General features: G+C 43.1%; 1 protein-coding gene across 5 annotated transcripts in view; it reads right to left on the bottom strand.

The window, feature by feature from the left end:
* Positions 1 to 6,132: 6,132 nt before the first annotated feature.
* LOC309584614 (ubiquilin-1-like) overlaps positions 6,133 to 26,323 on the bottom strand; it is a 69,215-nt gene continuing 49,024 nt past the window's right edge. Inside the window, exons 5-11 of one of the 5 annotated variants that reach the window (XM_082300736.1) lie at positions 25,543 to 25,701; positions 24,600 to 24,840; positions 23,945 to 24,087; positions 15,800 to 15,883; positions 12,618 to 12,733; positions 12,117 to 12,285; positions 6,133 to 7,208 (exon numbers count right to left, since the gene is read on the bottom strand). In XM_082300736.1, the coding sequence (XP_082156862.1) occupies positions 7,182 to 7,208; positions 12,117 to 12,285; positions 12,618 to 12,733; positions 15,800 to 15,883; positions 23,945 to 24,087; positions 24,600 to 24,840; positions 25,543 to 25,701 (939 nt within the window). In that variant the 3' untranslated portion in view covers positions 6,133 to 7,181. Of the gene's footprint in view, positions 7,209 to 9,254; positions 10,423 to 12,116; positions 12,286 to 12,617; positions 12,734 to 15,799; positions 15,884 to 23,944; positions 24,088 to 24,599; positions 24,841 to 25,542; positions 25,702 to 26,323 lie in introns of those variants that run through there. The other 4 variants (XM_082300732.1, XM_082300733.1, XM_082300734.1 and 1 more) reach the window with 4 other exon arrangements.

Genomic DNA, 26,323 nt, shown 5'->3' with positions numbered 1-26,323 from the left:
AACCTAGACAGCAGTGATCTCTTCTGGTGACTGACATTTGATGGTTTCAGCCCGAGAGCAGACTGACCCACCCCAACATCTCCCCCTTCTTTATTACATTGAAATGAGGGGAAAGGCTTAAGGGATTTCAAAACCAAACACTTAAAAATGGGAAGGGCTAATAAAATTAACAACTCCATAAAGAAACCCCATACAATGTCCTTGATAATTGAAGGAATCCGGCTACTGGAGCTCCCAGTGTACAGGAGGAGCTGCAGCAGCAGGTGGGACAGCAGCATGTAGGATGTCATCACACAGTTATGGGAGATAACTTTAGGGACAGCGTAACATAAATAAAATTAATACAAATACAATTAACTTAAATAACAATGGATCCCTTGGACTCCCCCTCTTTCAAAACAAAGGGCCAATTAGGGGAGGGAAACACAGAGAAGGTGGGAAAGGGAATGTTTGTCTTTGCAGCCTGGGAGGAGAATTTCTTGTTTATTCAGGAGGTCTTGTTTCTCCTCCTTTTCCAGGCTGTTGCTACTGCGTTTTCAGGCTGCTTTGGTTTTGATGTCTTTGTTAAGAAAGGTTTGATCCACTTTCCAGGGATCCATTTAGGTCCTTCTGGGGTTGAAACACACCCGTAGCCTCTACCCTGGGTGACTAGGGGGTACGGGCCACGTCTCTGTAAAGTGTCAGGGTCCTTTATTAGGACCTCAGGTCCCTCAGTCAGTTTATGTTTGGCAGAGTTTGTGAAGTGTCTCAGGATGGGGGGATCAGGTTCCTCATAGGAACAGTTTAAAAAGTTCAAAGTGAACAACGCTTTGGACAGTCTTATGGTGGGGGCAGCGATCTCATTGCCACCCTTTTGTTGTTCAAGTAGTCTTTTTAGTGTCTGATGTTTCCTCTCCACGATGGCTTGGCCTGTGGGCGAGTGAGGGATGCCAGTGATGTGATCCACACCCCACTCACTCATGAATCTGTTCAACTCTGCAGAGGTGTACGCAGGGCCATTGTCAGTTTTTAATTTACTTGGTGTCCCCAACACAGCAAAGGCCTGTACCAGGTGGTTGATGACATCTTTGGCCCTCTCCCCACGGTGAGGTGGGGCAAAGGTTGCACCAGAAAAAGTATCCACAGAAACATGAATATATTTCTGGCGGCCAAATTGGGGGAAGTGGGTGACATCTGTTTGCCATACCTCACAACTGCCTAGGCCTCGGGGGTTAATCCCCTGACCTAATGATGGAAGCTGATGTTTTTGGCAGTTGGGGCATGTTGCCACAATGGCTTTCGCCTGGTCTCTAGTGAGGTGGAACATCTGGACGAGAGCTGGAGCATTTTGATGGAACATTGCATGGCTCAGCTGGGCTTGCTGGAATCTGTTAGGCAGATTCGCTAGCTCGATGGGCATAGCTAGGGCATCTGCTCTCCTGTTCCCTTCGGCAATAAATCCTGGCAGGTCAGTGTGTGACCTCATATGCATTACATAAAAGGGTTGCTTTCGGTGGGAGACAATTTGGATTAGCTTCGAAAGCAAGTTATAGATTTTTGGATTTGCCACCTCTCTGAGTGATGCTCTTTCTGCTCTGGACACCACTCCTGCTACATATGCGGAACCTGTTACCAAATTAAAAGGTTCGTTGAACCGCTCAAATGCTCTGACCACTGCGGCAAGCTCTGCAACCTGCGGTGATCCTTCGACCACCTGCACATCAGACTCCCACTTCTGAGTGCAAGGATTCCTCCAAACGATGACAGACTTGTGAGATGCCCCAGAACCATCCGTAAAGATCGTCAGGGCATTGAGGGGTTCATGACTCTGAATTTCTTTTGGAATTAGTTTAAAGGCTGAATTGAACAATTTGTGTTTCGGGTTGTGAACCGATATTTGTCCCGAATAACTATCAAAGGTAAATTGGAGATGATTGTTGTTTTGAAGGAGATGGTCCAGTGCATTGGTTGTCAGTGGCAAGTAAACACATGTGAAATCACACCCCGCAAGGGTATGGAGGCGAGACCTAGCCTTTATCACCAACTGAGCCATGAGCTCCTGTGGCGTGGTAATACTTTTGGACGGCTGGTGCGAGAGGAAAACCCACTCAATAATCAGAAGGGGATCCCTCTGCACCTTGTCCCACTGGAAAACCAGCCCATGGAGGTATGGCATTTTCCCCAACACTATAAATTGAAAGGGCAGACCTGGGGCATAACAATGGGCTTGGCGAGATGACAGCGCCTCCTGGACTTTGATGAGGGAGCTTCTTGCCTCTTCTGTCAACTGCCTCGGGGATTTGAGATCCTCGTTCCCACAAAGCAGGTTGAACAGAGGAGCAAGGTCCTCAGTCGTCAGTCCCAGGAGCTGCCTCACCCAGTTGATGGACCCGCAGAGTTGATGGAGTTCCTGCAGAGTCCTGGGGTTATCATTGATCTTTAATGGTTGGGGCACCACTGTCTGCTCCTCAATTTTGAGTCCTAGGTATTTAAAAGGTGAGGTCTTCTGGACCTTTTCGGGATGGATTTCGAATCCATCAGCCTCTAAAGCCCTGATTACCTCCCCCAGAGTCCAGTCCAGGTACTGCTGTGTGGGCACACACACCAAAACATCATCCATGTAGTGTAGGATCACAGCTCTAATTGCCTTTTTCCAGACTGGGGACAGAATGCGAGCGACATACCACTGGCAGATGGTGGGCGAGTTTTTCATGCCTTGCGGCAGAACTCGCCAGTGGTAGCCCTGCATGGGAGCCTCTCGGTTGAGGGAAGGCACCGAGAAGGCAAACCGGGGCGCGTCGTCCGGATGCAGGGGGATATGGAAGAAGCAGTCCTTGATGTCTATGACTGCTAGCTTCCACTGCCTAGGGAGCATAGAGGGTGATGGCATTCCAGGCTGCAGGGGTCCCATGTCCTCAATGACCTCGTTAATTTTCCACAGGTCGTGAAGGAGTCTCCACTTGTCTGTCCCCGGCTTCCGGATCACAAAGACCGGGGAGTTCCAAGCGCTGTTGGAAGGCTCAATGTTCCCCTTCCCCAGCTGCTCCTCCACGAGTGCAGTGAGCGCTCTCAATTGGTGTGTTTTTAAAGGCCACTGATCCACCCAGACCCTTTTATTAGTGAGCCAATTCAATTTCTGGGTGGGGCACTCCGCAGTGGCCCCTACTAAAAATCCCGGGGTTGAGATAGGATCTCAACCTGGGCTCCCCACTGGGACATGAGACCCCTGCCCCACAATGTAAACCCAGAGTCAATAACAAATGGACGGACTGTTGCAATCCACCCCTCTGGACCCTCAATCTGGACCAGCGTCCTGCTTCTCTGGGCAGCCACGGATCCTCCCACACCCGTGACAATACCTTCCGCCGGTTGCAACCCCCAATGTGACGGCCAGTTGTTGGAGGCGATGACCGTCACGTCTGCCCCCGTGTCCATCATCCCTGCTAGGCTGATGTCCGAGCCCTGGCATGAAATCTTGCAGCTTAGCATCGGCTTATCTTCCCCTACCACCTCAGCCCAGAAGACAGATGGTTTGTAGTTTTCTGGTGAACTTCTGGGCATGAGGATGGCCTGGGTGAGAACCTGGCCAGCTGCAAGAAAGAAAGGTGGATTAATACATTGGATGTTAATTGTAAAGAGTCCTTGTGATCCTACTTGGACGATCTCTGGTGTTATTGAGATCTCTGGTGGTGTACGCGTGGTGTCTCCTATAACAAACAAGCAGCAGTCTTTCAGTCCTTTGCAGCTCACGAGGACCCGTTGAGGTGTGATAGAGTCCGTGGTTGCAGTGGCTGCAGTCACAGTCTTTCTGGTTGCAGCTTCTTTATTTATGTCATCACGCGGGGCCGCAGATCCGCGCTGGGTCCTCAGTTTCCCGGCTGTACCTCCATGGGAGTGGGCGATGCTACTTGCCCTGGGGAAACAGCTCGGGAACTTTGGGGCTGGAGCTCTGAAGTTCTGGGCCACATGTCCTGGCTTGCCACATCTGTGACAAGTCCAGGTTCTGTTTGTCATCCTCTTGTCCTGAGGTGCCGTTGCCTCAGCGGCACCCGCAACTCCTACCACATTCCCCCTCGTTTTTAAATTTGGTTGGCCAATTGGAACTAAGGTTGTGCAGTGTCGAATCATCTGCTTTAACGTTGGTGGAGGATCAAGTGGAAGGGTCATAATCACTCTCTTACAAGGTTCATTTGCATTAGCTTTTGCTATTTGAGTGATTATGCTTTCTCCAATTCTTGTATCTTCCACTTGCTTCTCCACCACTAATTTTAATTTGTCAATAAAGTCAATAAATGGTTCATTTGGGAGTTGCCGAATTTCAGTAAAATTTAGTAGAGGCACCAATTTAGGGGGCATCATTAAAAATGCTCGCTCCGCCGCATGTTTAACAGCATTTAAGACTGGCTCTGGGGTGTTTCGGGCCTGGTCTTGTGGCTTGGCAAGCAACCCCTCACCGGTAAGGTGGTCCATGGAAACCCCTGCTTTATTAGGGTCTTGCAACAGGATTGGGAGGACCTCTCTTAGCTGCTTTCTCCACCCATCATCCCACAACTCGAATTCGGCTGGAGAAAGCAAGCAGGAAAAAATGCTTTGGAGGTCTGCTGGGACCAACACTGTATTAGTGAGGGTGGCCCGCAGGAGATTCCGGAAATATGGACTCTCCCTCCCAAACTCCTTCTGGGCTTTACAAAGTTCTTTGAGCCCAGCAGGGTCAAAGGGTTTCCAGGTGGGGTTGCTGCCAGCTTGGTTATAAGTAACTGGAGCGGCGAAGGGACCGGAGGAGGCTCCCGGTTCCGGGTTCAAGAAGGCATCGGTTCCGGTTTCCACAGCGTGGGAACCGGAAGACGAGGCGTGAGAACCAGAAGGCTCCTCCCGGTAGGCGGGGGCTGAGGACAAAGAGGAGTGGCCACGGGAAGGGTGGGGACTCCCGACGCAGGGGGCGGGACCCGGCACGAAGGAGGAGCTCACAGACGTCACGTTAGGAGGGGGCGGGGCCAGGACAGGGCAAGGAGGAGGGGGGCAAGAGGATTTTGGGAAGAAGGAAAAAAGGCGGGCTGTGCCATGCAGTCTCCTCCATTTTGGGGGAGTGCAGGAACAGCAGGGAAAGGGGACAAAACGGTGGACGAAGAAAAGCCTTCACCATCATTTTCAGGGCAATAAAACTGGGAACCGCTTTTTGGGAGAACAACCGGGGAAGAGGGCATAGGAGAGAGGGTTTGGGTAGAAGCCGAAACAGCCTGGCCAGGGCTACTGCGGCAGGGCGGCTGAGAGGATCGAGGAGAGTCAAGGAGATGGTGGCAGCCCTGTGCCTCTGGGCATTTTACAACTCCCGGTCTTTTCAGTGACGGGGTAGTGGGATGAGGAACGCGACGGGGGGAAAGAGGGACTTGGGAAGAACTGGGGAGAATTCGGGGCTTTTCTTTAATTTTCCGATTAGCTTTGTGTATATCTCTCAAAGCCCAGACCATGTAGAGAAACCTCTCTCCGGAGGGATCTCCCCTTTGGCTTAATTCTAATATTTTGTCCCCCACAAATTGCCAAAACGTGGCTGACTTCAAATTAGCAGGGGACATCTGGGGAAAATAAAAGAACAGCCACTTAACAAACCTTTTCAAAAACCCCTTTGATAACTTTAACCCACAATTCTTCAGGGACTCCCCAACTTGGACATAAACCTCCCGCTGAGACTGAGAAAGCTTAGCTCCCATCTTAGACTCAAACTTCACCCACCACCGGCAAAAAGGAGAAATTAAAAATAATTTCCCAGGGGCCGGGAATCACAAGAATACTCACAAGAAGACACAGGCTTCCGGTCCTGGAAACAAAAGGCACGGTGGGGGTCCTCCGGTACAGGCTGCTCTCCTGGCAGGAGTTGGCAGCCTCCTCTCGGAGCACGGCTTTTAAAACAGAGCGCGCTGCTGCGAGAGGCGTCGGCAGCTCCGAATCGCTCACACTCGCAGCCTCCTGGCAGCGAGCACGATGCAGGAACGCACGTGTGTGTCGTCCCTGTTCGGTGCGCCAACCTAACGCAACCGGGGGCTTGTCAGCACAAGCCCCGGCGTGCCCTCGGGCAGAAGGGACGCAGCGTTAGCCTCCACAGCGTCCTCGCTGGATGGCTCAGTGGAATCAGTGTGAGACGGGTGTGTGCGCTGGCTCCTCCTCAGAGGAAACACGTCGTCGGGCAGCCGATGATCAGGCTGGCGTTAGCCCGGAGGCAAAGAAGGCGGGAGGGCTTCTGGTGTGAGTTCCAACAGGTTTATTTGCAGGAGGGACCAGGGACCAGCAAAAAGCACCGAGGAGACGCGGGCTAGCCCCCTTTATGGGGGGGTGGAGTAAGGCAGGGAAAGGGAAAACAACCAATGGGGTACAAGCGGAGGGGAGGATACAATTTTTCAGAACAAATGGGGAAAACGGAGGCAGGAGTCATAACAGGGAACCAATTAATAACTACAAAAGGGAGAACTTTCTGGAACAGGGGGAGGTAATTTAGGATTGGGAGCCACCCAGGGGGAGGTAACCTAGACAGCAGTGATCTCTTCTGGTGACTGACATTTGATGGTTTCAGCCCGAGAGCAGGCTGAGCCACCCCAACACCTTGGTGCCGCCATGTTGTTCTCTCTTGCATGTCCTCGCTTCTTCCTCTTCTCTATCTAAAAGAAAAACTGCTGCCCGTAGGTACCATTGCCAACAAGTTCTACTAATTCAAAGATACTTGCAGCATCCTGCAGAGCTGAGAGGTTGATTTCGTCTAAGTTCCGCGTCGGGGAATCGCTCATCATGTTGCCGCTGAGGGCCACAGGGCCCCGCTGCCACTGTGTGGGTGGTGGTGGCCGCTGTGGTGCTGGCGCTATTTAACACCTCTCTTCATGCAGGGCACCGAGAAGGAGAAGCCGCCGCCGCTGCCCCTGCCCTTCTGCCCGTGGTGTGGCTAGCTTGGGGTGGCCAGGCAGGCAAGGCTTGCTGCGGGCCACATCAAGATCACAGCGGCCACTTAGGCATATCGCCGCAGGCCCCGCTGGGATGCCCCAGCAGCAGCAGCTTGCCACCCTGGAAAAATCTGCACGTGCACTGTTTTGATTTTCTTCTTAAATATGTCATCACAGAGGCATTAACAACTTCTCTAATTGGGCCAGCAGCATGTCCATCTTCAGAGCCATCAGAGATTGGCTCTTCCAGACATGGTGGAAGCTTCCAGTAGCGTCTCACAGAAGCCACCTCTGTGGCCCCCCCTGCTACCAAAAACCAGGCCATGTAAAATCAATACACCTTGTTAAACAAGAGATGCCTCTTTAGCTTAACTTCATGAAAACTCTGTAGATAGTTTATGTAAGATTGTAAAAGTCAGACCTGAATAGGATCATCTCTATATACAGTTTGAATAGGTTATTATTCTTAACTTTGCCATGCAAATTTAGTTACTATGCAAATTAGAGCAATGGAAACCTCTTGTGGCACCTTTGCTTTTAATGAAATCTTCCTATTTTCCCAGTATACCATTTTACAAGCAAAGAGCTTTTCTAATATACCCACTATTAAATGCAAAGTTATGCTTATTTTTTTAGACACAATAAAACTAAATAATTCATGAAACTACAGTGATAGAAAAGCAGCTGCATGACATATTTACCAAGCAGTAATATAAGATTTCAAACCCTTATAACCAAAAAGAAATTTGACATCTTCAAAAGTGAGTGCCTAAAAGACTAGAGACGGTGTTGAGAGTGTGCAAAGATTTTATTATGTCCTTAAACCAAGTGTGATGTATCTTTTATTGTTGAAGACAATACAGTTTTACCCCACTACAAACCTTGTTCCGCCTACTGCCACTTTTGATAATTGAAGTCTTCTCCAGCAAAACCAAAAGTTCTCCTATACTAAATATGTCTCAGTGTTTTACCACTACTCAGTTACTAATTGTTATTACTAGCTGACAGTAGTTACATAGTTAAATTAATTATTAATTGTATCTCAAGTAGCAAACTTAGCTCAATGGTTCATTGTACAGTTTAGGTCAAATTCTACTTTTTCTTAAATTCTAATAGAATTTGACTTAAAATATTGCATCTCTGTTTTACTTATATAGGTGAAGTGAATCTTGTCTCAAAAAAATGTTCAATGGAGTTAAAATTCAGTATCTTAGTAAAGCTTGGCAAAAGTCTCTCCCCTCCCTACTTCAGTTTTGCCCTTTCCATTTGACAGTGGCCTTTTTGCAAGTTATGGATTGTATTTTTAAAAGGATATACTTTCTGAATGACTAGATATCTCACTTTTTTAAAGCAAAGTTCCTATAAGGCATAGTCTAAGGTCAAGTCAAATTAGTTACTTTGAAGATCCTAAGAGTAATTGTGAAAAAGTAGTGATTATTCTACAGAAACTACTTGCTATCACTTCCTTATCAGCCTCATGCTCAGCGCAGTGAAAGATACCTACTCGAACAGAAGGCACTATGGCGGTCTAGTGCCTTGCAGGTTTACTATCATTGACTAGGAAACAAAAGTAATAATAATTTCCTACCAAACTTTTTTAAAGGCTTTGATTGTATAAAACTAAAATTACCATGCGATTCTATTTTAATTGCTTTATTTGTTTAATATTCCATGTTGCTTATCTATGAGACTTTGATAAAGAGGCAGAGAGGCCTGCCAACCAATATATTTTCTTGAACTTTACCCACTACTGTGCATCAGCAGTATTTTATCTATTTACTTACTGCTGAAGTAAAAGCCAAGATTACTGGACAGCAAAAACTTCTGAGAGAAGAATATAACACACTCCCTGTAAAATCTGCATGCTTGGCTTGTCTAAAAGAAAGTGTACTCAACACCCTTCTTTATATCCCATTATAAATTTGTTTCATTTAACTTATTAACAATTTTGAGTCAAGGCCAGTAAGTTTAAACCATTTGCAAGCAATGGGTTTTTAGAACGAACTGACTTTATATATGTACCAAAAGATTGTTCAGATGAAGTGTCTAATGCAATACCAGAATTAAATCAGAATGTTCACAATTACACTGACACCAAAGACCAACAAAAAGCAAGTGCTATTCTGTAACACACAGCATAATGCTTTATTTCACTGCTTTCACTTTATTTAAATAGTCTTCAGTATCATATGACCCTTCCTCTCTGCCTTCCACTTTATACTCGCAAATATTGTTTGTTAATCTTAGCCTGAAGTCTGTAAATAGTCCCAGAGCTAACAATTAAAAGGTCAGTCATCTTAAATGCTGGATAATCACCAGTTGCAAACACACTGAAACAAGATGCTTAAATACTTTTAAATTAATTTATTACCTGTGCACAAGGGGTAACTACCAATAAAAACTCAAGAGATATACAGTATTTTTTTACATGGTGGTTAAAAGTAATTAGAATATTAACTGACAATGGCTGAAAGTAATATTTCCAAATACAAATCATAATGCATGTTAGAATCTCAATCGAACAAGATGAAATGCCTTAGAGACAGTTTCAGAGCACAAGGCAGTGCTCCTTTAATTTGCACAAAGGTAATTTACAGTTAATCTGTAACGATGTTGCAATGAGACAATGTTACAGTGCAGGTTTCTTTGTGGCTAGATGTGAAGATATAACTAGAACAGCAATTCTAATATATTTTAAATTAACTTGCCCAAGCATTTTTTGTGAGATGTTTACCAAATATGCTGGAAGATTATACACTAAGCCCCGTGTCTTACTACTTTTTTTATCCCCGGCCTTTTTTGGTTACTTATAATTTCACTCTATTGCAATGTGTAAATTTATAGAAATTAGCTGTCTCCATTGTATATGTCATGTTTGTACTTCATACAATTAAAAGCAAAAATGGTAGATTATTCAAAGTGGTATAAATCTTACAGCATTTTTCTAGCAAAAAAATACACGCCAAAATCACCATAAGCATCACTGGTACCCACACGTTATAGCCTTCAATTTTTTCCTTTTTAATTTGTATCCTACATAAATTACTACTGAATGCCAATGGTTTAGTAGTAAATAAATTGGACAGTTGCAAGTCAGACAAAACCTGCTTAATCAACTGTGAAAGCTGATATTGTTTAAAAAAATTAAGAAATAATGAAGAACAAAAGTGATGCACGCAAGAACTGATTGAAAATGCATCAATTCCCTATTTGAAGAAAACTACTGCACTTGACCTTAAAATGCATGACTTGGTTAAAACAAGACAAACCCAAGAGTCAGAATTAAATAAAGCAACTGTTTTAAAGATTTAAGGACTGTTATCAAAAATAAATTACATTTTTTCAAGTTAAAGAAACAGTGCTATGAAAGCTGAGCACCAAGGAGCCTTTCAATAGCTGCACTGATATCTCCTCCTGTTGCCATTAGAGCTTGTAAGTTTGCTTCATGGTTCAAAAAGCCCATTGCACTCAGCTGCTCCAGTTGTTGCTGAAATCTAACTTCTGGATTTTGTAACTGCTAAGAAGAAAAATCTCAAGCTATAAAAGCATAATATATATTTGGCAAATTACAGTATTTAAACATAGCTAGTTTGGAGCCACTTCTCGTGGTTCTAATTTCTGAATGCATCTTTTTCAAATTCCCCAAATTTCATTCACTACTGAATTATTGATCAAACAAGTCAGATTAGCCTCAAATTTTAAGAGTATCTTCACTTATGTGACATTTTTGAACTACAAGAGCAGCTGTTTGTTTAATGAAAAAGGAACAGTTAAATCTCATGTGTCCCAAGAACAGTTTTTTAATGATGTGCATGCAGACATTTTTTTAAATTAATTAATCTAATCTAGTAATGTGGAATAGCAAAATTTTGAGAATTTCACTGTTGGCAACAGTGAATGTGGTAGGCTCTTTCTTTTTCCTTGACATAAAAGTTACTTCTTTAATGCTCCAAATATTTGTTGACTAAATTTACCAAAATTCTAGTTAGAAAAAGTTCAGCATAAGGCAAAGTGACAGCTGTGCTTCCTGAGTTGATCTTGCTGAAATAAATTGCTCATAAAGTAATAGCAAAATTATCAGTAATTTCAGTTGCATGATCTTCACCTCAGAGACATTTGTGAAACAGAACAGTTATATGAAAATAATATGCTTTAGGTATATAAGGTCAGAGTAATACTGAGAAGCCACTTTTTGAAATGAGTGAGACTGTTTACATATCAACACAAGATTTTTGCACCTACTGCTAATTTTCCTTTTGTTCTACTTAGTTTCATCCATTGAGAAATTCCTAGCAGTATTTTAAAACTGCATAGAATTCCAAACTAATAAAATGCAAACATACTGGCTGAAATGTAAATATTCCTCTCACCCCCATCTGCTTCCCCCCTCCCCCAGAAAAACCAAACAGAATACTGAATTGGTAGCATAAGATCTAGCAGGATAAAAATATCTATGAGAACATGGCTTCCTATAGCTATGCTTACCACCACTTTCTCATGGTTACACAAAATTTTTCTGTCAGATCAGCAAGCTGAAGTGCTTTATTCTGTGGCAACAGAGGAGGTAAGAACAGGACTGTCCCTTTTACCAGCAGTCTGCCATTACACTGGATATGCACCACAATGTAATGGTGCTGTTTCACAAAGCTGCCACCTTTGCTTGACTTCTGGAGCTCTCCAGAAAGCCTAAATCTCACTTGGCATGTTAACACAATGTATATTGTGCAATCTGAAACTGCAGGATGTCAGGGAAGCATGCTACAAATGCAGGCCCCAAATAACCTGAGCTACAACCAGCAACACAGATGTAGAGACAATGATGTTCAGTATGCTTAAGTTCTTTTCTTGTCTGAGATCACATTTCATTTGCCAGGGAACCAGTCCTCCCTTTAACACCTTAATCTCCTTCTTTCCAGGCATTTCAGAAACTCAAGGGTATGAAGATAGGTGTACCCACCAATCAACCATTCAGGGGACACTTACTCAAATGTGATGCTTTCCCAGTATTTATTTTCACATCTAGAACATCACTTTTAATCTTCCTCTGCTCTCCTTTGACCAGAAGCATTCTGTTGGTTTACAGTGGGGAAGGGGATGTGGGTGGGGGTGGGTGGGGGGTGGTGGTGCTCTCTGTGTGTCTGGATATTTTTAAAAACCCAAACAAAAAAACTACCAACCACATGCACACTAGAATACAGTGATCTACTTTACCTGAACATTTGTGCCAGCAAGTGCCTGCAACATTTGTTGGACAAACTGCTGGTGACCAGGTTCAGTGGCCCCTGATACTGGAGTTGTATTTTCACTGGGAATTGAACTAGGTACAGTGGACCCTGTAGGAGCTCCAGTGCTTCCCAATCCACCTAAAACAGGATTGAATCTGCACAAATGACAGAGAAATACATCACTAATGTAGAAAATGGCTTAATTATAATCTTTTCCCATGAGATGTAATTTCTAAGTAAAAAATCTGTCAAATAAAAAATGGATGACAAGTAAAGCATTAAAACAAGACCATAGACCATTGCTTAAAAGTGTGTTGAAGACAAAAGTGTGACAGATTCTAAAACAAATTGAGTGAAACTAAAAAATGCAAGAGGAAGTCTGTAAAAACTGGATAAACCTTAATGTGTTAAAAAGAAAGACAAAAGCTGAAAAAGTCCAAAACACAAGAGAAAAGTTCTTGTATAAATTTGTATGACCAATTCTTACCCTGGTATAAGTCCTGGTGCTTCCATTGCTAGTGTCTGCAAGCCCTGCTGAATCTGTAGCAAAGCCTGCATTGCTCTAGGATTTGACATAGCTGATAACGTGTCAGGATTCTGCATCTAAAAACAGAAGAGAAACTCATAATGAATAATATACAGGTATTCAAAGTTGACCTTTATCACTAGATGTTTTATACGATCTGATATCCTTTCAGAACTTGCTGATTTTCAACTTTGTATTTAAATGTTTACATTAAATCCATCAGATTGTTCATTTTTGAGAAAATTTTGATAGATGACCAATGAGCTCTTTAGACTTCTTTTAAATAAGGAGAACATAAAGTATTTTTCATTACTTCTTCTAGTAGACTTTATCATCTTTCAAAGCCATAGGAGTATATTAATTCAACATTATTCTAAATTAGTCTTCTATATAATAATACTGGTAAAAAACAGGGCTGAATACAGTGAAACCTGACTAAGTAGTTGTCCTGGGTAACTCAAAATGTTATTGTATTTGATATCTATCTGTGCTCAAAATTGTTACTGTCTCTTTAAGACCCAGCACCGAAGCCGGAAACAGAACCGCAAGGGCCAGGAGGTTGCCGGGGTCCCTTTAAAAAGTCACCCAAGCAGACCCTCTTTTGCATTATGGCATTTGCTCAAGGCAGAGGCTCTGCTTCATGGGGGTTTTTTTGTTTCTCTCTTGCCTTTTGCCTTTCCCTGTTGCTCTTGCTGGGAGAGCTGAGGCAGTGCGGGCGGAGGCTCCCCTCCGGAGGGGCTTGCAACAGTAGCAACTTGAGAAGCTACATTTCGCAATCAGAAACTGTTTCAGAGTGAATTTTACACCACCTGTCGGCAGTGTGAAGACTGAGCCGGTCCGGGATTGAGCCACCGCTCATTGGTGTTCAGGTTTTCCCCTCCCCCATTGGAGCAAGGATCCAAGGCAGCAGCACCAACACCGGCAGAGTCCAGTGGATGGCAGGAGGAAGCAGCGAGCAGCAGCACTGACCTCACACACACCAGCAATTCTCATCTGCCACTAGAACTGCTTCTTAAGCTCCTTTCTTCCCAGGAGGGTTTGTCTGCCATTTCCCTCTTGTCTTTCAGACCACGCGGTCGCCTGCGGAGGGCGCCATCTTGGGGGGAGGGTTTGTCTGCCATTTTCCCTTTGTCTTTTGAGCCACATAGTCAGCTGTGGGGACCGCAATCTTCTGGGGGGGGTACTGCCATTTTGTTTCTCTTTGTTCGCGGGGAGTTAATGAGATTTAGAAATTTTGTATCTAGTGATTATTTACTATTATTTTGTGCCTGTTAATAAACTGTTATTTTTTCACTTATATCTACTGAAAGGAATGAGAAGGAGGTGTCTTTACAAACTGTGGGCCTGCTGGTAGATAAAGCCAGATACTGAGAGGTGAAAGAAGCAATGGGAGGAACCATGAATTCCACTAATTGACACAGACTGTTACTCAAGGCCATGCTAAATCCCTGGACTTAGAGAAAAAGAACAGAGACACAAGGAAGAAAAAGAAGGGGGAGTGGTACACATTAGAAGGGGGTCTGTATTAGGCAGTTCAGGAAGTCTGTACCTCTCAAGTACCTCAGCCAATGGGGAAAGAGAGAGGGAAATGCAGCGGGGAAAATTAGGATAAAAAGGAGGCTGCGTCCTCCAACAACTCGAGAGACCCCATGGGAAATGCCCCATGGCCTCTCCCTTTATTTGAATAAAGTTACAGGACTCCTCTGTCTCCTTTTTGGACATAAACCTCTGGTGTTTGTGGATTAATTTTCCTGACACTACTCATATTCGTTTCTCCTTATTAATGGAAAGGGATTGGTTAAAACTTGTCTTAAAGTAAGATAGTAGTTACCTAATACAGAAAGCGCTTTGATAATGATAATTTGTGCATGTGTTCCTATCTGTAGTGCCATCAATATCTACTCTGCAAAACATACTAGCAAACATATTATTCAAGACCCCTCATTTTTCAATGATAAGGACATGCACCTAGTAGATGAAGGGAAGGTGGTAGATGTAGTTTTTCTGGATTTTAGGAAGGCTTTTGATACTGCCCCTCACAGCACCCCTCTGGACAGGTTGTCCAACTGGGGTATGAGCAGGTTCACGGTGCGCTGGGTGAAGAACTGGAAAAACGTTAGGGCTCAAGAGGTTGTAGTGAATGGGGCTACATCTGGCTGGCAATCAGGCACAGTGTTCCTCAGAGCTCAATTCTAAGCCCAGTTCTGTTCAATATATTTATCAATTATCTGGATGCAGGAGTTGAATGCACTATTAGCAAGTGTGCTGGTGATACCAAATTGGGAGGTGCTGGTAACTCTCTTGAGGGACAGGAGGCCTTGCAGAGGGATCTAGGTAGACTGAAGAATTAGACGATCATCGATGGCATGAAATTCATGTTATTTATTTTACTCATAACACTGCCTACATGCAATGAGATCCTGGCAATACACATTTACTTTGAATTGTAAAGAGTGCCTAATGATGGAACTCATACACTGGATTAAATTTTTAATTCCTAATAATTTTGCTTAGTCCTATTTAAAGGACAGTCCTCGTATACACTGTGACAGTTGACATAAAGCAAATAGCAGGGCTGCAACCACAATGGTGTAAGAGGGAAAGTTGGTGGTAAGGTAATCTTTATAGGCAAACATCTTCAGAACCCATTCCACTTCTTTGAATTAGCTTATGACTTGCATCTTTCAAGGCATGCTGTAAAATCTCTTTATCCCAAATAATCAGGGCAGGGTGGAGGAGGCATGAGAAAAGTACTGTTAAAGCTTATCTTAGTAGTAGGAAGAGTAATAATATTTTTTCTTTATTTTGCCAAAGAAGTCATGTAGGAAACAGGTTCTCTCTGGCTGGTGTGCAGTAAGAACAAGTCATTACTTCTAAGCAAAGGCACAAGAGCAAATCAAAGCAGTTGTGCTAGTCACAGACAAAAAAATTCACTAAAAGCCAGATTTAACTTTTGAAAGGGATGGAGAGATAAATCAAGCATTTAATTATCAAGGGATAATGCAACTCAGTGTCTAAAGCTAATGAGAATACACATAACAGAATGTAGTTTTAAGGGAAATCAAGAGAAGGCAGCAGTTTATTGCAAAAATTGCTCACTAAATTTCAGACATTTATTAACAACAATTAGTATCGCATCTTACTTGTTGAAGGAAAGTAGGAAGCTGTTGTCTCATTTGCTCCTGAAGGTGAGAATTTCCAGCAAATAAAGGATTATTCAACATCATCTATGGGCCAAAAATATTTGATATCATGGATCAAGCAGTAGATGAAAAAGTAAATACTAGAATGGATTTTAAGACAACTATTTACCATTTATGAATCAGATAACAAGAGTCCATGATAATTACTCTGAGGTTATCTCCCACTTATCCTTTGACCAAAACTTGTTCTGAAACAGTGAACCACCACCCCGAGAATTGACTGAAATAACTGGTGATGTGGAATTGGTTTTTTGCTGTTCATTTTTTTTCTTTGTTTTTTTTTTGTGTTCTTTTTTATTTTATTTTTGGGTGTGGTTCTTGTTGTGGGGTTTTTTTGGGAGTGGGGAGGTGGTGACATTAAACTTCTGAAGTGAATCCTTGCCAGTTCCTCACCAAAGCAACCTACCTTATATAGCAAGAAAAGCCTTTTCTAGTCAACCTCCACTACTGATTTGATGGTTTCCTGTAAATATTGTTTGCAAAAAGCCTGGGATATTTCCAATTAACTGTTTATTATACAAAATAATATTATCTCCATTCAAGATTTGACTTTGGATATTATTGCTGTAAGTAAAATTGAAAAGCACTTCTACAATACCATTCATAAAATAACAGTATCAGCACTTTTATTGCAAGCAAGGATCACAGGTGAGAAATCAAAACCAGAATAACAGCTAAATATGGCACCAAATCCTTCCCCTCCACTTCTGTCCTCCCCAATTAAGGTGGGTATTTATTTACTTGTTGCTGCCTGTTCTGAGCTTCCCCTCCCCCTCCCAAAGACACTTGCTCCTGCCATGTGCTCCGAGCTCCTTTGTTCTAAGCGCGGGCAAAACCAAATGTAACTCAAACTCTTTAGCGGTGTCTGATTGGCCGGTCACCCTGGGTCCGCCCCCAGTCCTCCCCTTTCCCCTTCTCCTAATAAAAGAGATGGTAGAGGGAGGCCCCGCTCTCTCTTGGCTCAGCTATCTTCCTGTGAACACCTATGGTTGTCTGTCTCATTTGAAAGCTTCTAACTGCAGGAAATTGAGCGAGCAGGGAGCTATATTTCTCCCTCTTTGCTTCTGCTGGTGGTGTTTGCTTTGCAGCTGATACAGGTACCGATTTTAGAGCTACTAAAATGTGCTAGATCGCCTGTGCTACCTCTCCAGGCTGCTCGAGGCTTTCTAAGGCATTAAACTACTAGCCTAGCCAGTATAGAGCTGAAAAGATACCTTCCACATTTGGCGCCCAGCGTGCTATCTCTGAACCCCAGTTCTGAGAGACTTTCAGGGTGTCCCGGCAGCTGTGTGTCTGCTGGAGTTAGCTCTGCACGTCCTGCTGTGCCAGCTCTGTGTAGCGAGCTGTTACTTTTTGTGTAACATCGAGCCCAGAGCCTCAGCCTGTACCCTCCCCCACACCACGTGGCGAAGGAACGGCTGGTAAGCAGAAGACCCTTCTCGCATGTTTTCTTTCTCCGGACCTGCTTTCCTGTGGTAAATCCAGAATTCTGGTGAGTATTTCCCTGCTGGTTTAGGGGCTCCTGTCTTAAGCTGGTGCCGGTGTAAACTTTCTCTTTTTTTCCTCCTTTTTGGCGAGTTGGGATTGAGGTTTGTGGTGCTGCATTCGTAATGGGATCTGATGTTTCTGCACACCATAGAGAAATATACCACGAAGTTCAAAGTTACCTTTCTTTAACTGGGCATAAATACCCTAAAAATCTAGTTCAATCTTTTGTACAATGGCTTTTTCAGTACTTTCCTAATCTGACCTCCGAAGACATAAGATCTGCTGAATTTTGGGATAAGGTGGGGAGAAAACTCTCCTCTCTTAGGCATGCAGGAGACAAAACAGTTTCAAAATTCTTTCCTCTCCTAAGTTACACTTTGCCGGAGAAAAAAGCAGTACATGAAAAGCCTCTGCAAAAACCCCCCTGTTAATTCCCTTATACCCTCTTCCAACCTCTGTTTCCCGAACCCCTCTTCCCCTACGCTGGAAAACACAGCTAGAGCAGACTGCTTTTTAGCACAGGAGAGCTATCATCCTCCTGGCTCACTCGTGTTTCCTCAGCACCCTGCCTTGGATGGGAATCCAGAGCCCGTCCCAGGACCTTTCCAACCCCTCTTCTCCACTCCTTTGTCCCCAGTTTCTAGCCCTCATGTTTCAAGCGCGCGTAAAAACCCCTTCTCCCCTGATCTCTTTGTTCCCAGGGACAGCCATTGCCATGTGCACGCAGCCCAGGAAAAAACCCCTCCCCCCAACCCCTTTTCTCCGAGTTTGTTTGTCTCCAATAATGGAGGACGCAATGTTTCTTCATCCCCAAACTACACCTCCCACAATCCCTTTCTCCCCCATCCCACAAATCCCTTCTTGTCCCCATCCCCTCCCACTCCCGCATCACAACCTAACCCCGCCCCTAACCCCACCCACATAGCGTCGTGTTTCACCCCTCCCTCTGTGCCCGCCCATGACTCAAGTACTACCCCTGCCTCCCACAACCCCACCCCAACCCCTCCCCTCCTCCAGCCGTGTCCCCGCCTCCCCGCCCCTGCGCCTTCACTCCCCGCCCCTGCTTCCCATTGTCCCACCCCAAGTTCCCATAATCCTGTGACTACCTCTCTAAATCCGGGAACCCATGGCTACCAGGAAGTAACTCCAACTGCTTCTACTACACTCTCTCGTACTAGCAATGGAGCAAACCCTGACTGGAAACCCTTTCCTTATTCTAATATTAAGGATTTGTGCAAGGCAATTAAGGAGTTTGGAATGCAGAGTAATTATTTTAAGAGCCTTTTAAGTGCTACTTTTGCAACTCACTTACTTGTACCTCATGATTTACTTACATTGATGCAAACTCTTCTCACACCTGGTGATTTTATGATGTGGAAAAAGCAATGGAAAATAATTTTATCTGATTTATTGAAAATTTTGTGGCAAACTCCAGATAATTACCTGGACTTTGAGAATAATTATATCACATTAGACCTTTTATCTGGTGACAATAATATGGCAAATCCTCAAAAACAAGCAATGCTTATCCCTCGTCCAGTTCTTACTGAAATCAAACGTGCTGCTGAAAAGGCCTTAACATTACTACCATCTCAAACTCCTAATTCTCATTATACCACCATCAAGCAATTGCCAAATGAAAATATTATTCACTTTTATAACCGTTTGTGCAAAGCTGTCTTTTCCCAGGTCCCTAATCCTGACCTCCAACAAGCGCTCCTACTCAAACTTCTCCAAGTTAATACGAATGATGTTTGCAAACAAGTCATCCTCACCCTCCCTCTGCATCCTGCTCCTACTGTTGAATCCATCCTCGAAGTCTGTACAAACAAGGTGCAGCTGAACACAGCTGTTCCCTTTTTGAAAAAAGTGGGGATGGTTGGGGAGGTTGTAGAGAATGTTACAGGTACAGGAGAAACTCAATCGTGTGGTAACTTTATATGCTATCATTGTCAGAAAAAGGGACATGTAGCTCGCAATTGCAGAGTGATTATAATTGCTGATAAAAACTCTCCAAAGACTGTTTCCCCAGGTCAACAGCAGGGAAACTAGCGACTCAACGCGTCCTAACAGCTCCGCGTTCAGACATAAATAGGGCTGCAGACAAAGCAACTTGGACTTCTGGACTCAGGTTTAAGGTAACCTGTGATAAAGCACACCATTTCAACAACAACAAACAGACTGTAATACCCATCTCATTCCAGAATGTGGACCACATGCCAGAATTTACATACCTTTTTGTTATTGGGGACACTTGGGAAACACCTGCTGGGATAGAGGTTACACCTACACTCATGAAAGTGGATCAGAACGGGTGTTCTAACCTAATTGCACAATGTATATATCCACCGTACTTCATGCCAAAGGGTCAAGTCATTGCACAGGCCATTCCACTGCCCAAATACCTGCCCACAGATGGTCATATCCCAGCCATCTGTTGGACTGAGGTTTTGGGAAATGACAAACCTGTAATAGAATGTAAGCTCCGTCACAAATCACATAAAATCAGTATTATGGGAATGATAGACACAGGTGCTGATGTGTCTGTCATTCCATTTGATAAGTGGCCTACGCAATGGGAATTGCAATCTCAGGGCATCATACAAGGGATTGGAGGTACCCAAATTGCAAAGCAATCCAAAAACACCATTCAAATTGAAGGTCCTGAAGGACAAATAGCGACACTTCGTCCATATGTCCTAGACACCAAATTCACCCTGTGGGGAAGGGATGCCATATCTTAGTGGGGAACAAAAATTGATATCACCCCTAGACATCAAAATTTTCCCTTGCGGCCGCTGGAGCAGAGTGCCATCCACAGAAATTAACTTGGAAAACAGATGACCCAGTGTGGGTTAACCAGTGGTCGCTAAAAAAAGAAAGCTTAGAGGCACTCAAAACATTAGTAGCTGAACAATTGGCTAAAGGAAATATAGTTCCAACTAACAGCCCATGGAACACACCTGTGTTTGTAATACAAAAACCGGGAAAGAACAAATATAGGCTACTCCAAGATCTTAGGGAAATTAATAAGGTTATTGAAGACATGGGACCCCTTCAACCAGGTATGCCATCACCTTCAATGCTCCCACAACATTGGCATTTAGCTGTTCTTGACATTAAAGATTGCTTCTTTCATATTCTACTCCACCCTGCAGATGCCCCCCAATTTGCATTTTCTGTACCATCTCTTAATCGTGAAACTCCCATGGAACGTTATCATTGGCTTGTACTTCCCCAAGGTATGAAAAATTCCCCAACTCTCTGCCAAGAGTATATTGCTAAAATTCTATCTCCTATCCGTGCCGAAGCAGAGAAAGCCATCATCCTACATTACATGGATGATGTGCTGGTGTGTGCTCCCAATAATCAGTATCTTGAGCAGACAATTAACATGGTGATTGAGGCCCTAGAGGCCGAGGGCTTTGAATTACAACCTGAAAAAATGCAGAGAACAAGCCCTTGGAAATACCTCAGACTCAAAATCATAGAAACCTCTATCACCCCAACACCTGTCACCATTAATAATAACCCAAAAACATTAGAGGAAGTGCAACAGATCTGTGGGACAGTGAAATATTTAAGGTCCTGGTTAGGACTCACCACAGAGGATGTAGCTCCTATTGCAAACCTGGTAAAAGGGGAAGGCGGTCCAGCATCCCCTAAATCCCTGACAGAAGAGGCAAGGCAGTCTCTCAAAAAGATACAAGAACTCATTTCCACCAGACAAGCACACAGGTATCAGCCCTCCCTACCCTTTAGGCTTGTCATTCTAGGGGAGGTACCATGCTTTCACAGCCTCATATTTCAGTGGGACAAAGAGCAGAAGGAACCCCTCATCATAATTGAATGGATATTCCTTCCACTCCAACCTCCTAAAACCATCACACAGCCACAAGAACTAATGGCAAAAATTATCATGAAGGGTAGAGCAAGGCTCCGCACCCTGGCAGGGTGTGACTTTGCATGCATCTACTTACCTGTAACAACAGACACATTAGATCACCTACTCCAAAATAATATAAATTTACAATTTGCATTGGATAGTTACTCAGGCCAAATCTCAAATCATTACCCAAAACATGACATGTTTAATCTGCCATTCTCTTTCATCCCTCGAGAGATTCAAAGTAGAAAACCCCTCGATGCGATTACCATTTTTACCGATGCTTCAGGAAAAAGTAAAACATCTGTGGTCACATGGAAAAATCCAAAGACGCAAAAGTGGGAATCTGACATCAAGGCAATCCAGGGATCACCACAAGTAGCTGAATTGGCAGCTGTCGTTAGAGCATTTGAGAGGTTCAAAGAACCCTTTAATTTGGTCACAGACTCAGCATATGTAGCTGGACTAACTGTTAGAGCTGAGCATGCTCTCCTAAAAGAAATCTCAAACAAAATTTATGATTTGATCTCAAAATTAATTTATCTGGTTTCCCACAGAGAGCATCCCTATTTTGTCATGCATGTGAGGTCACATACAAACCTGCCAGGATTTATTGCGGAAGGCAATCGTAGAGCTGATGCTCTGGCTATGCCAGCAGACATAGTTCTATCAGCCGACTTACCAAAGCTCCCCCAAGTTTTTGAACAAGCAAAATTGAGCCATGCCATGTACCATCAAAATATTCCTGCTCTTATCCGCATGTTCCATCTGTCGCAGACACAGGCAAAAGCAATAGTGGCAACATGTTCCAACTGCCAGAAGCTACAGCTTCCATCACTGGGCATGGGGATCAATCCCAGAGGCATTAATAGCGGTGAAGTGAGGCAAATGGACGTCACACATTTCCCTGAATTTGGGAGATTAAAATACGTTCATGTTTCTATTGATACCTTCTCTGGTGCTATGTATGCCTCTGCACATGCAGGTGAAAAGGCTAAGGATGTTGAAAAACATCTTGTCCAAGCTTTTGCTGTGCTCGGTATACCTGAGGAGATAAAAACTGATAATGGACCTGCCTACACCTCTCAGGAGTTTAAAAACTTCCGTCAGCAGTGGGGATTTTGACATGTTACAGGTATTCCTCACTCCCCAACTGGACAAGGCATTGTTGAACGTGCCCATCAAACCCTCAAGCGAATGCTGCTACAACACTCAGGGACCACCAAACTCAACTCACCTGTCCTCAGACTCAGCAAAGCACTGTTTACCAGAAACTTCCTGAACGGAACCTTTGAAGATCCGAACCCTCCCATCTATTGTCATTTCCAGAACACCGGGAGACAGAAACTGAAGGAAAATCCAGAAGTCCTGATCTGGGACCCAGAGACTCAAAAAATCCAAGGACCATACAAATTTCTAACTTGGGGACATGGGTATGCCAGTGTATCTACCCCTCAAGGACTGAGGTGGATCCCAGGGAAATGGGTAAAACCTTATGTCACTTCCTCAAAAGTTAAGGAGGTTAAAACTGCCTCCTGGAAGAGACGCCCTAAAAAGGATCCTGATTTTGCACCCTCATGTAAACCCCCTACTGCAGATTTTGATGTTAATCCCTTAAGTTAAGTTGCACTGTTTTGCACTCAGGTTTTGCACTGCATTTTGTAAATCTTCGTCCTGATACTCCATACCATAGATGTCCTGACTAAACCCCTGAGTTTTGACTGGGGAACTAGTTTAAAGGCATCCTAGGTACTGTCGAGTTGTAGGGACAATAGATTCCAATTATGTTTTGCACTGTTGTTTTGTTACTGTTCTATGCACTTTTAAGTTACTAAGAGTTACAACCCAGCTTTAAAGAAAAAAAAATAGGGAATTGTTGCTGCCTGTTCTGAGCTTCCCCTCCCTCTCCCAAAGACACTTGCTCCTGCCATGTGCTCTGAGCTCCTTTGTTCTAAGCGCGGGCAAAACCAAATGTAACTCAAACTCTTTAGCAGTGTCTGATTGGCCGGTCACCCTGGGTCCGCCCCCAGTCCTCCCCTTTCCCCTTCTAATAAAAGAGATGGTAGGGGGAGGCCCCGCTCTCTCTTGGCTCAGCTATCTTCCTGTGAACATCTCTTGTTGTCTGTATCATTTGAAAGCTTCTAACTGCAGGAAATTGAATGAGCGGGGAGCTATATTTCTCCCTCTTTGCTTCTGCTGATGGTATTTGCTTTGCAGCTGATACAGGTACCGATTTTAGAGCTACTAAAGTGCTAGATCGCCTGTGCTACCTCTCTAGGCTGCTCAAGGCTTTCTAAGGCATTAAACTACTAGCCTAGCCGGTATAAAGCTGAAAGATACCTTCCACATTTACTAGCAGATCTATTTGATTTATAATCAAAGTATTTGTTTTGTTTAACTGGTTCTTATGCTAGGCCTCAAAATTATAGAGCTTTATGAAACATACACAAACACAAATTGTTACAAGAAAATGCCTATGATGTCCAACTACAAATTGAAGAAACTTAGTGCAACAGACTGCTAAAGGTAACTAGGTAATAATTTCAATGTCAGACATTAACATAATTTAAAAACTGGACCCTTTGCAACAAACAGGTTATTGTTGAGAAGTTGGCACAGTTATTCTGCATTGAAAATATAACTGTATCATAAGTTCAACTCCTTTTGTCACTTCAGTGCACACAACTCATTGCTACACCAAAAGCATTTACCTGTACTGCAAGATCAGGATTCTGGCTCAATGACTGCATCATGCTTCTCATATAGGGTGCAGACAACATATTTTGCATAAGTTGTGGATTTTCTGTTATCTGTTGGAACAAGCTCTGCATTCCTGGAGTGTTGAACATACCAACTTAAAAAAAAAAAAAAGTAAAAGGTCACTTTAGTAAAAATCTTGACTATAATCAAATTAATTAGACTGCGTAGAACTGGGATACAACTGTGTGGTTTTGTTGGTTTGTTTTTTATTAAATGAGCTTTAGCTCCTTAAATACATCTCAACATGGTTCTGCTTACACAGATGCATCTGCCCTAGAAACAAATTAAGCCAGAGGTCATATACAACAAGCAGTCAGGCTAAGTATCGACATTATTAACTGTCTTCCTGTTTGTCTCCAAACAGAAAAATTATCATTCATGTACATATTCGCTACTTTTGTTATTTTAGGGCAGTACACAAGTATTGTTAGCACTCTTGGTTTATTTTTCATGTTTTTCCACAGAGGACTTTGATACTAGTCAATTGTTCTATGGAAATAAACAACAATACAAACTTTTAATTAAAACATCTCTTTCTAATAACAGAATCATTTCACCAAACTCCTGAATATTTGCAAATATATACAACTGCGTTAACAGACACACCTCCTAGTCCAGGTCCCAAATTTGGTATAGTTGAGCTCTGTCCCGTACTAGCAGAGGTGCTATTTCCAACATTATTACTGCCACTGCTCTCACCACTGATGCTGGTACTTGTGGAATTCTGAGAGCTGGACTGAGGAGCCCAGGGATTTGGTAAAGGATCTCTATTTTCTGTATGAGATGGCTGACTGTCCCCTCCTGATGATTCATTGCTTACTAAGGAAGCAAATGGGTTACCTCCAAACTACAGAAGGAGAAACAAACACATATCATCTATTAGTCAACTATTTTTAAGTCTGCTAGAATCATCAAGTTACCTTTCCAAAATTACACATAAAGATAAATGTTGATGGCTCTTAATCAATTATAATCACCATCCTAAAATAAGCCATTGTAAATATTCTGAAAAGATACCAACATTGAAAGAGATATTACCTCCAACAAGGAAAAAAAGTTAATCATACCTCATTTTAAATTCAGCATTTGTTACTACACTAGTACTTTGATCAAACTAAGATTATATCTTGCATAGTGGTTTCCAACTTGGAAAAATTTCAAAGCCTTTTTTCTTCCCACCTTAGGTTCCAAGTTACTGAACACACTCTTAATTTTTCCTGGACCTCAGTAATTTTATAAATTCAAGAATTAAACATAAATTTAGAATATATATAACAAACATTTATTAACATTAAAATAGTTTAGCAAACTCGCATAATAGTCTTTATCCCTTCAAGTTTAAAAGAGCATAGGAACAAACCACACATTGACTTCAAGCTTCAAGAAATTGTTTTGTCAAGTACACATTTGAAAAGTTACATTATTTCTTTCATTTTTGAAAAAAAAACCCTCAAAAAAACCACAAAACCACACAAAACCAAACAAAAAACCCCCCAACAAACAACTAAAACCCACTCTACTTTCAGTGGCCCCTATAATCATTTCTCACCTGTTCCTGAGCTGCACTCAATATTGGCTCCTGAATATCTGTGTACATACGTCGCAAGGCATTGTAGCCACCTGGTATACTTTCAAGGTTGCTCAAGGCTCGATCTTGGTTTCGTATCATTTCCTGCATCATTGCAGGGTTTCTAGCAAGTTCTAGTGTCTAATGAAATAGAACATGTAATTTGCATTAATTAAAAAATCCATTCTTAAGTGAAAACAACAGCATTTAACAGTAGCTCAGTTATTAATGTCTAACTCCATTTGAAATTAGGATTAGAGCCAAAACAAGACATCATCTTAGTGGGAGGGGAGTCTATAGAATTTTGTATTTAGACAACTTTATGCCACAACTGTCAGTATGCTAGCTGAATCAGAAAGCATTGACTAAACAGAAGAAAAAATCCTTGAATGTACCATCCTGTTCTTTCTTGTCTCTTTTCAACACATTTCTTCCATTTCTAACATCAATACAGCATGCATCTTATAACGTTGTCTTGGGGTGACTTTATGATGTGTATCCCCTACTGCTGCTCTATGCCCAGAAATTAACTTTGTGCCTTTCTGTGCCTTTAAACTGAGCCTGAGAGGGGGGAGAGGAAAAAAATCCAAGCAAACTTTTCAAAACAGTTGTTCAAGGACACAGATACACACTCCTCTGCTTCTAACAGCAGCAAGAGCAGAGGAAGCACCCTTCTTGCTTTTCAGCCACTTTTCAGCTCCTTTTCACCGGAGGGAGACGAAGAGTTGAACTTTGTTTTCCTGGGACTTCGGTATTTTTTCCC

Source organism: Coloeus monedula, assembly GCF_965178545.1.
Source record: "Coloeus monedula genome assembly, chromosome: W".
Classification (NCBI taxonomy): Eukaryota; Metazoa; Chordata; class Aves; order Passeriformes; family Corvidae; genus Coloeus; species Coloeus monedula.
Note: the sequence above shows the minus strand (reverse complement) of the source record. Positions and strands in the feature narration are given on the sequence as shown.